Raw genomic sequence first — 11,113 nt, forward strand, 5'->3', positions numbered from 1 at the left:
ACCTAACATTATCAATTATATAAAATATAGTCCAAAAACAAGAGATTTTAAAAACAATGGTATTTTAAAAAATCTTTGACTAAAAAAGACAAAAGTAATAATAATAATAATAATTTTTTAAAACCATTACGCAATTTAAGAACATTCAGCTGCTCTGTGCAATTAGTAAACATCTGGCATTACCTAACATTATCAATTATATAAAATATAGTCCAAAAACAAGAGATTTTAAAAACAATGGTATTTTAAAAAATCTTTGACTAAAAAAGACAAAAGGAACAATGAAAGTGCTTCCCCAACTACTAATGCTATTTGTTCAATATGCAACAGGTAAGTCACTTTAGTTCTAGTGCTGGTGGGGAATTGAAAAGCTTCCATTTGCTCCTGACTTCTTAGTTCACAGTGGCAAATAATAAAACTGAGACTCCAGTTTTCAGTTATAAGACAAAGCAAAAAGTTTTCTTCCATACCCAACCCAAATGCGTAGAAATGCAGAACTGACATCTCATATAAATCATGACATTACGAATGAACATGACATGATTTTTACTTACTTTCTTTTTAAGTTGTCTAAACAAGTCTTTATGTAGGTGTCATAATAATTGATTTGCTCTTCATAAAATGCTGCCTTCTTGTTAAGTGCATTCAGGGTCTGCTGAAGTTTTGCCAATTCAGCTTTCCGAAGCTTACGATAGATTCTTTGATTTCGAATATCCTAAAATAACAAGTAAGGGCTATCATACTTAAGCAGAAGCTTGCTTTATGATATTGCCAATTTGGGACAAGAAGAATATCAAGCAGTAGTAAGTCACTATTTGTAACTTGACTTGTAGCTTATTTCAGGCACCTTATTTTACTCTCAACACCACAGGGTTCCCATCCCTTTTTACTTCAGAACGGGAAAGTGTACATATTTCACTTTAAGAGACTTGTTAACATTAATTTTTTTCTTGATGGAAAGGCAAATAAGTTATTTTAGAATAACCACATATTTAGTTTAAGGAAAAATTGTGTTTTAAAAGGGGCACAAAGCAGCAGAAATGCAATTTCTTCAGACTTTTTTTTTTTTTTTTTAGATGGAGTCTTACTCTGTCACCCAGGCTGGAGTGCGGTGGCCTGATCTCTGCAACCTATGCCCCTGGGTTCAAGTGATTCTCCTGCCTCAGCCTCCTGTGCAGCTGGGGCTGCAGGCCCATGCCACCATACCTGGTTAATTTTTGTATTTTTAGTAGAGACAGGGTTTCACCATGTTGGCCAGGCTGGTCTTGAACTCCTGACTTCAAGTGATCTGCCTGCCTTGGCCTCCCAAAGTGCTGGAATTATAGGCATGAGCCATTGTGCCTGGCCTCTTCACACTATTTTGCATATTCCTCTTTGAATAGTACTTTAAACTAAAAAGGTTTACATTTAATTGTTAAATTGATTTTTAAAATAAGAAAAGAACAAACTTTTTCATCTGACAAATATTTCTCAAGGTTTGAAAAAACAACACTAGCCTGTCAAGACTGAGTGAAAAGATTCAACATTGATAACTATTACTTGGCTTTAAATAGAATTCCTAGAACATTAAGTTGCATAAGCTGCTTATAGCTTACAAGAGCTATGCTAAATTTAAACTTGCAGATATAAGTTTTTTTGGTAATTCTAATTGGTAAGTTATGAAAGTGTTTGACTTAAGAAAATGATGCCTGTTTAATATTGTTTTTCTTTTGTAGACAAATTAAAAACCATTCCCCTAGGAATTTAAAGAAATACCTACATACACATACACTGCCCCCACAACTTCCCCATGCCCTTAGGTAAAAATTCTTCATAAATAGAATATTAGAATAGAATATTCTTCGTTAAATAGAAATTCTTCATGTAATAGAATATTCATTAAATAGAATATCATGTCTTCATGATAGCCTTTTTCTTTTTTAAAGCAAAAGCATGTATTTATCTACCCCATATTCCCAAATAGAAATATTTCTACCCCAAAACTAAAGAAAGAAATGCTATTTCCCTTGAGTCACTTGGGCTAGAATGAATAAGCCTACTGCCAGAATTGAACACAACTTTCTATCAAAGAACAAAGCTGGGCGCATTTCCCTCCCAGAACATGAGAAAATTTATTATTTTTTTTCTGGTCATTTAACTGCCTTTAACCTCTAGATCCATATTAATTTGCATGTTTGAATAAAAAGAATGAAATATTCTTCTAACCCAAATATATACTTCCTTATCCTTGACAAACAGATCTCAGCCACTTCCTGTGATGTTTCATTGCACTAAGTTGAGATGCTTTGCTCAGGAAGTTTCTCAAGTGTAAAAATACAGGATAAGAAAACAGAAACTAATCTTCAAGTCTGAACTGCATTTAGGCTAAATTGCTTAAAAACAAATGATCAGAGACACAGAGTTCATCTCAATGGCAGGTTCTAAGAGCAACTGAGCTATATGACAACTAATATCTCAGGAGAAAACTCTTCCAAATAATGTTATTTTTAAAACTAGCTTAAAGGTATACACCAAACTTGTCAAGTACATTTTTTAGTATTTATTTCTGGTCTGTTTCAACTCTCCTAATGACTTCAAAGTGTTGTGATTATTTTCTCTTAAAAGTCATCAACTGCTTGGGAGGCCGAGGCGGGCGGATCACCAGGTCAGGATTTCGAGACCAGCCTGGCCAGCATGATGGAACCCTGTCTCTACTGAAAATACAAAAATTAGCCAGGCGAGGTGGTGTGCGCCTGTAGTCCCAGCTATTTCGGAGACTGAGGTAGGAGAATCGCTTGAACCTGGGAGGCAGAGGTTGTAGAGAGCTGAGATCACGCCACTGCACTCCAGCCTGGGCAGCAGAGTGAGACTCCACCTCAAAAAAAAAAAAAAAAGGTCATCAACTGCTTTGAAACCTTGAAAAATCTGTAACATTGAAGAGTGCAGTAACCACAGCATATGCAACCATGAATCCCTAATGCCACCTCACAGAGTGCCCAGCACTTGACTGATGATTAGCAAATGTCTGCTAAGCGAAGAAGAAAGAATACTGTTTCCAAAAACCTTGGCAATCTCATTGAGAATGTCTTGGTATTTATTTTTGGATGACACGTGTCCAGTCTGTTCCAATGTCCGAAGATTCCTCTGGATTTTCCTCTTCTTCTGCTCGAGAGGCAGCTGTGCATCTTCAATCATAGATTGGCTATGCTTCATTTCTTCTGGAGTCCTGGAATCTATCATTGCACGGCTCACCATGTCCGTGGCATGGTCTGCCTCCTGAAAAGAGAGTATCAAGATGCTGATTTTTCTCTGATCCCCTAATTTCACAGTTCATAAGCTACACAATGCAAGTTAATGTCAAAATGAAAGTAGTCCTCCAGCCAAAGTTCAAAGACTAGAACCAGAACATGTTCTTCCTGAGATTTGAAGTTTGAAAGGAATTACTTCATCTTTTTGATAGCAAGCCTTATTTGGGAACAATTATCAATAGCTGCTTTATTCCCAAGGTGGCAAATCACCGTAGTAATGGACATATTTTAATGGGTAACTGCTACTTTGTAATTCCCCAGATGGAAGGATTTCGATTCCTGGATAGTCTAGCCGAGGAAACTAAAACTAGATTATCTATTGAAATGTGGCTATGAGAACCCTGAATGTTCAGAACCCAGCTAAACTCTCACACATCAGCCATGTTTATGGAGAGTCCTAAACTAAACCAACAGAGGCAGTCAGAGAGCTTTATTCTTATAAGGGAATCAAAAACCAGCAACTCTGAAAAACCTGCAAAGTTTCTTTGAGCCAAAGGGAGTAAGAGAGCACATCATAAATTCCCAAACAAATGATGAGTAAATGAATGAATGAATGAATACTCTTTGGACAGTCTGTAAAAGGAAACAGTAATAAAAAGAGACTATTGGTCTTCCCATTTCATTGTACGAGACAATTGACTGACCCAATAGATGAAGTCTAAGGAAACGACTATTAGTTAGGCACAGTAATGTCAGACATAGGACAGGTAGGTCAACATTATTGACACAGGAACGTTATTACCAGGTTAGCAGTAAATAACAAAAGCAGCAGCCAACATTGTTGAGCACTTAATATACGCCAGATACGAATGTACCCATTTAACATGTTTTAACTCAATCCTGGCTGTGAACTGGGTATTATTATTAATCCCATTTTACAGTTGAGGAAACTGCGGCACAGCAATGCTTCTAAGTGCACAGAGTTACACACCTAGGAGGTGCAGAGGTATACTTGATCTCAGAAGTCTGTGTTCTTAGTCATTTATTCATGACACATTTAGGGGAAAATGAAAAATATTCAGTAAGGAGTAAAAGTCTTTTATGCTAATCTAGTGTAATATTTTACTCACATTGTTGAAAACATGTTCACACATTAACAAATGTGATTTGAAGTTTAGTTTTACATTTTTTATTAAAAATTTTTAAAAGTTAGAGATGGGGGTCTCACTGTGTTGTCCAGGCTGGTGTTGAACTCCTGGGCTCAAGCGATCTATACACCTCAGCCTTCCAAAGTACTGGGATTACAGACATGAGCCACCATGCCCAGCCTTTTATATTTTTTAAATTAAAAACCATTACAAGGATTCCTTGGCAGTCAATTAAATTAAGAATGATCCAGGAAAATTATGTATAGCTCTGCTAAGAAGTAGTTAATTAGGGAGTGGCAATTATTGGTACTAAAATAACAACCTTAAATTTATTTTAGAATGAACAATGACACATTTTCAAAGATGTTAATAAAAAGCTAAATGCAAGATTGTTGTGAAACCTTACTTATGCTAACATAATGATGCTTTGACCCAGTGGACTCAATAGTTGCTTCCGAAGCATTTGGAAAACATCTTTAACATGTCAGATGCTTATTTGTTTCAAGTTAGTAAATACATAAAATGGGAAAGGTATTTTTCAATATCCTGTCAGCTAGAACTCTCTCAACTGACTTACTTGCCCATCTACTGTGTGATAAATACTATGATGAACATTTCCAGGCTTTGAAAAACCCAGAACTATCATCCTAGGTTAAGACAAAAGTATATTCGGCATGAATTTGGCGCTGTATTTTCTATTTCATTCCTATTGATACTTCATACAGGTTTATGTATGGCTGAACTCAGTCCACTACAGTAATAGATAAAATTCCTTACTTCCAGACCATGTCAGATACAGTTTCTCTGAGATAATAAACATTTGGCATAAAGATTTACTAAGAAAATCAACTCCTATTACTATTTTACACTTAAAGCCAAATTACCTGTTGCGCAGTTGCTGGTGTCTCTAAGATTTCTATCAATGTGTTCCCTGGCTGGTTCCGGATCACATCAATTATCAGCTTCTTGGTCCTTAACAAAACAGAGAAAGAGACAAGACTTTCAGACTGTAGTCCTTATGCACAAAAATCTGTTTCTCCTAAGAGAGTGCACAAACATACAATACTGAAGCTTCAAAGATAATACCTTACAATAAAACATTCTTGCAGATATTCACCAGGTCTGCGGTAAGACTCTTGAAAGTTTATGAATGCTTGATAATCAAAGTCTGGGCTTTATGTGTTTGATGTTGTAGGATTATACTGTCAGTAACATGGGCACAAGTGTATCACAAGATTTCCTCTCTAAATACCTTTCCTTCTTTTTTAGACCGAGACTACTTTTTGATGGGCAGGGGAGCAAGTGCTGCTGCTATGGCCTGCTACTGCAGAGTGCAGGAATGATATCTAATATTCTCCTTTCCTGACTTTAATAGCACCTAGACTTCTGGGCCGGCTTAATACCTCATAAGCCTTTAGGAGCCAGACTAACTGTCCTGCTATCAGAAAGCTATGAAAGAGTTTGAAGACCAGTGGGAGCAAATGTCCAGTGTGAGCTGTGGAGGCTTGGGCTGTCAGCTGACATAGCAGCGAGGAGGATGGTGTTCAAGGGCCTGACCAACTAACAAATAGGGTTAGGTCCTCACCTTCAGGCAGAATAGAATAGAAGAGCTTCTCAGTAAATAGTAAAGAGCCGGAAAATCCTTCTGGAAGTACAAAAACCATATGTTCTCTCATAGGTGTTTTTTATGGCAATTGGCCACCCCTTCCTAGTGAGGGATCATGTTATGTAATTACGTAAAAAGGTTTTAACACAAAAGATAAAGGGTCAAGTTTGTTCACTTTTACATAAGGTGGAAATAGTATTATTGGAAAATAAAAAAAGTTTAAAAAGAAAAAAAGGGCCAGGCGCAGTGGCTTACTCCTGCAATCCCAGCATTTTGGGAGGCCGAGGTGGATGAATTACCTGAGGTCAGGAGTTCCAGACCAGCCTGGCCAACATGGCAAAATCCTGTCCCTACTAAGAATACAAAAATTAGCTGGGCATGGTGGCGTGTGCCTGTAATTCCAGGTGCTCAGGAGGCCTAGGTGTGAGAATTGCTTAAACCCAGGAGGCAGAGGTTGCAGTAAGCTGAAAACGTGCCACTGCACTCCAGCCTGGGTGACAGAGTGAGATTCCATCTCAGATAGATAGATAGATATATAGATAGATAGACAGATAGATAGATAGATAAACAGAAAGAAAAGAGAGGAAGAAATGGAAACACAGACAAATGTTTGTTTAAATTATACATACACTGGTCTAATCGATGTCTGAAGTTTCACTTTTACTGTAGTCCCGTTATTGCATTTAACTTTAGTTATTTCAAAGTCATTATATGATATCACTGAATGACTAATTTTTCTTCCTAAACTCTAGCAGGAAATGTTCATGCAGCATGAAATTTAGAAATGAAAATAAAATTTTCACATTTTGAAGGATATGGGCAACTACTCCCAAATGACAGAGAAACCTTCCAAGTTAATTACAAATATATTACTTTTGAAAATAGGATAAAATCCAATAAGCCATCTGTAAACATCATTTTTCCCATTTCCTATTTATCAGAAGTCTGTGTGAAAAGAACAATCACAATGTGTCTTCCTTGCCTCCCTTCCCCCTGGCCTTTGGAGAACCATTTCCTCTGGCCCCATGACCCTTTGCTGCTGGGGATTTACAGGCTGTCTGGGAATGCACAGCTAAATACTCCATGGAGAGTCAAAGGTGGGCTCACAGCTAATTACAGCCACGTGGGGGATGGCATATTTCCTAAGGCGGCTGTGGCTGAGAAAGCCATGTATCCTTTCCTTCCTACACACCACCTTCCTCCAGCCATCATCGTCAACGTATTAAACAGGAACACTGAGTTAAAAATAAAAGCTTTGGGTGATTTAAAAAGTGTAAATATAGTAACTTTCTTATTTGAAATAGTATTCTCAGAACTAATTGTGATATACAGTTTCTAGGGAACTTCTAGTTCTTTAGAGAAGCTGTGTAATGACCAAATGACTGGAGTCACTAAAACGTGCCCCACCAAAGACAAAATAATGTTTATTTGCTCAGTAGTTGCTGGAGGATAAACTGCTCACACAGCCTGTTTCTCTTGGGCTTCTACTGTACATCAGGCCTGTGGAATTCATTGCTGGTCAGACCATATCCTCAAGTTCTACCTCAGACATAAGTAACCATCCAGTCCCATGACAGACAACCCACCTCCCTCCCACTACAGTGTGTCTAGTGCTTAAGGACAATGGGGACGGACAGATTTAAAACCAAATCTGTCTTGGCTTGGACTCTTGCTGCATATTAGCCATGTGGATGTGTGCAAGTTATATAATCCTTGTGGGTTTTGTGTTTTCATTTACAAAACAGGAATCTCTCAGGACTGAGGCAAGGATTGGATGAAAAGATCTAAAGTCTTCTGTGAGGTCTGGCACATCGTAACCACTCACATCGTCCTTAAAGCTGTGCTGCCCATGATGGCCGCCACTGGCCACAGGTGACACTTGAGCACTTGAGACATGGCTAGTACAAACTGAGATGTGCTGTGTGAAACACACACTGGATTCTGAAGATGTTGTATGAAACAAAGAATGTACAATATCTCATCAATTTTTTACATTTATTACATATTTAAATATTTTTGCATATATTTGGTTAAATAAAATATATTATTAGAATCAATTTCATCTATTTCTTATTAAAATGAGGCTTCTAGAAAACTTAAAATTACATGTGGCTTATATTAAATTTCTTTTGGAGAGTACAATATTGGCACATTCCATTCTCAAACAGGAGCTCACTCTAGAGGCCTGCCTTCCGGGGCCACCCAGTCATGGAACCTGGTCAGTCCTAGGACTGTGGCCCGGAGGGAGACCTTTGAAAAACAATCCAATCCCTGATTGTACAAATGTGGCAACTCAAACCTAAGAGACTAGAGCTGCAGGAAACAAGTCCAATTCCCTTTCCAAATCAGCAGCTCCTGAAAAACCTACAGAGAAATGCCAAGACTGTGTCCCTCTATCCCCTCTTCTACCGTATTTCCTTTTTCCAAGTGAAACCGCTCAGTCCCTTAAAGCTCCTCACAATGGCATCTGCAAAGAGCTCACAGTCCTGCTCACATTCCAGTTGCCAATGACCTTAACATGCATTCCCCTTCCCACCCCAGTCCAAATATAACATTCTGGATATGGTCTGACCAGCATAAATCAACTACTTAGAGTACTGGCGCTGGGGCTCTTCAAATATGTAAGATAGGTTGATCCAAACCACGGGTCTTGCCCTCCTTTAACGAGGAAGTATCTAATTTTGAAAAAGAATTAAGAAAAAAAGAGAAAGAAATACACCAGGGAGTTTATTCCTCATAGCTGTACTCAAATTCCACTGTAGATAAATGAGCCCATATGGCGCTTGTAAGCTGGTGTGGCCCCTTGGGTTTGGCCCCTCCATTCATACGGCATCTATTATCACCAGTGGCATTCCTGAAGCTCTCCCTCTGTCATCTGCTTCTAGTGTGCCCAAGGTCGAAAAGGAATCAGTGTTTGTGGAAACTAAGCAATCTTTTCAATGTTTAAAATCCTAACAACACAATTTACATTATTAGCTCCAGATCTCAAATATCACCTTAGCCATTTAGTGCTCCTGCTAGTTTGGACCAAAAAACAAGGAAATCTTTCAGCTGGGATCATGGGACCTAAACTTAATCATGTGATAGGAAATTCTTAAGAGATGACAATTTAAGAACTCAAGCAGCTAAGTATGATTAAAAACCACAAATATTGCCTTCTACTTAAACGCACATACTTTTGTGGGAAACTAAGCTTAATTAAGGCCAGAAGGATCACATATTTTAAGCTGCATCATAAGTTATAATGAAAGGTTGACAATTGCATGGTTCTATATAATTTATACGGTATTAATTATAATTTTATGTGATCATCATAGCCCTTCCTTTCCCCTCTCCTCTACATTATGGAGGAGACACTGATGGCGAGGCAACTTGCTGAGTTTCATGGTTAATAAGCGATAGATTGAGGTTATCACGCTATGTCATCCTAAGACCCCTCGACTAGGTTTTAGGATTCCTCGACCAGGCTTTTTCTTCTTCTTTCTTCTTTTTTTTTTTTTTTTTTTAATATCCCTGTGCTTGGTAGTATTAGAAAAATAGCAATAGCCCAAACTGAGGTTCTCTATTCTATAAACATACACAAGGAAAAAAGAAAGAAATGTTTCTTCCTACTCTGATATGTGCCCTTTGTCCCTCCTCTTTGTCCTAGAAAAATACTCCAGCCTCTGTTACTCGGTAACTGCTCAGCTAATAATTCTCATTATTTATTCTAAGATTCTTAAGAATGCAAAGAACAACGACCTTGCCCTGGACAAGTTGTAAAACTTTATTATCAAGAGTGTAGGCCCTGGAGGATTTAAAATCATGTGAGTTTGAATCTCTGCTCCACTTAGTAACGGTATTACCCAGGAAAAGGTTTATATTTGTTCTGTGCCAGTTTCCTCATCTGTAAAATACTGATAATAATCTCCACTCTCTTGGGGTTGCTGAGAATATCACATACATATTTTACACGTTTATTTTAATATATACGGACATGTTATTCTCTTTATCTCTTTACAGATTGTGTGCCCCTTTTTCAAAATCCTTGGGCCCAAAAGTGTTTCAGACTTTTTATCTTTTCAGATTTTGGAATATTTGCATTATATACTTACTGGTTCAGCATCCTAAATCTGAAAAATTCAAAACGCTCCAACAAGCATTTCTTTTGAGCAGTGTCAGCTCTCAAAAGGTTGGGAATTCTGGAGCACTTCACATTTGGTGTGTGTGTGCACATGCACACACACATAGAGTATATAAAAACTGTCCCTGGTCCATGGTAAGCACTACATAGGTGTTTGCTATTATCATCATCTGCATCCTCATCTATAATTATGAGACTAGCATTGAATTAAATTTACAAGCATAAGGATTAACAATGCCTCAAATTCTGCTACTGTGGGGGCCCCATGAAGATGAGCTACTCATGACTGGAAAGCTAGTGACATTGTAATTAAACTTAAGGGCATTTCTGAAAGTTAAGAACACAATCTGTTTAACAAAAAAGCAGAATAGGTTTTTGATAGAGAAAAGCTAGGTATTTTCACATCCCAGTTGCTCTGCATTTCATGTCTATCCACTTCATAACTTATAAAAGTCACTGTCTTAGTTAAATTTGGTTCTCTAATGAATCTCAAGAACTACATCTTATGCCTGAGTTACAAATTTGGTTTATTAGCTTGGAAAAAAATCATTCTCATGAGAGTGTTCAAGTCAATATTTTAAAGGAGTGGTCCCCAACCTTTATGGCACCAGGGACAGGTTTTGTGGAAGACAATTTTCCCATGGACAGTGTGGGGATGATTTCAGGAGGATGATTCAAGTACATTACATTTATTCTGCACTTTATTTCTATTATTATTGCATTGTAATATACAATGAAATAATTATACAACTCACCATAATACAGAATAAGTGGATGCCCTGAGCTTGTTTTCCTGCAACTAGCCAGTCCCATCTGTGGATGATGGGAGATAGTGACAGATCATCAGGCATTAGATTCTCATAAGGAGTGTGCAACCTAGATCCCTTGCATGTGCAGTTTACAATAGGGTTAACATATTTATAGATTCAATGCCATCCCCATCAAGCTACCAATGAGTTTCTTCACAGAATTGGAAAAAACTGCTTTAAAGTTCATATGGAACCAAAAA

At 37.7% G+C, this 11,113-nt stretch overlaps 1 protein-coding gene across 1 annotated transcript in view; it reads right to left on the reverse strand.

Moving 5' to 3' along the window:
• IQGAP2 (IQ motif containing GTPase activating protein 2) overlaps positions 1 to 11,113 on the reverse strand; it is a 350,336-nt gene that overhangs the window by 20,358 nt on the left and 318,865 nt on the right. The window contains 3 exon segments of the mRNA XM_011959360.1: positions 555 to 715; positions 3,043 to 3,255; positions 5,260 to 5,347. Of these exon segments, the coding sequence (XP_011814750.1) occupies positions 555 to 715; positions 3,043 to 3,255; positions 5,260 to 5,347 (462 nt within the window).

The sequence above is a fragment of the Colobus angolensis genome, unplaced genomic scaffold, assembly GCF_000951035.1.
Source record: "Colobus angolensis palliatus isolate OR3802 unplaced genomic scaffold, Cang.pa_1.0 Scaffold49, whole genome shotgun sequence".
Taxonomy (NCBI): Eukaryota; Metazoa; Chordata; class Mammalia; order Primates; family Cercopithecidae; genus Colobus; species Colobus angolensis.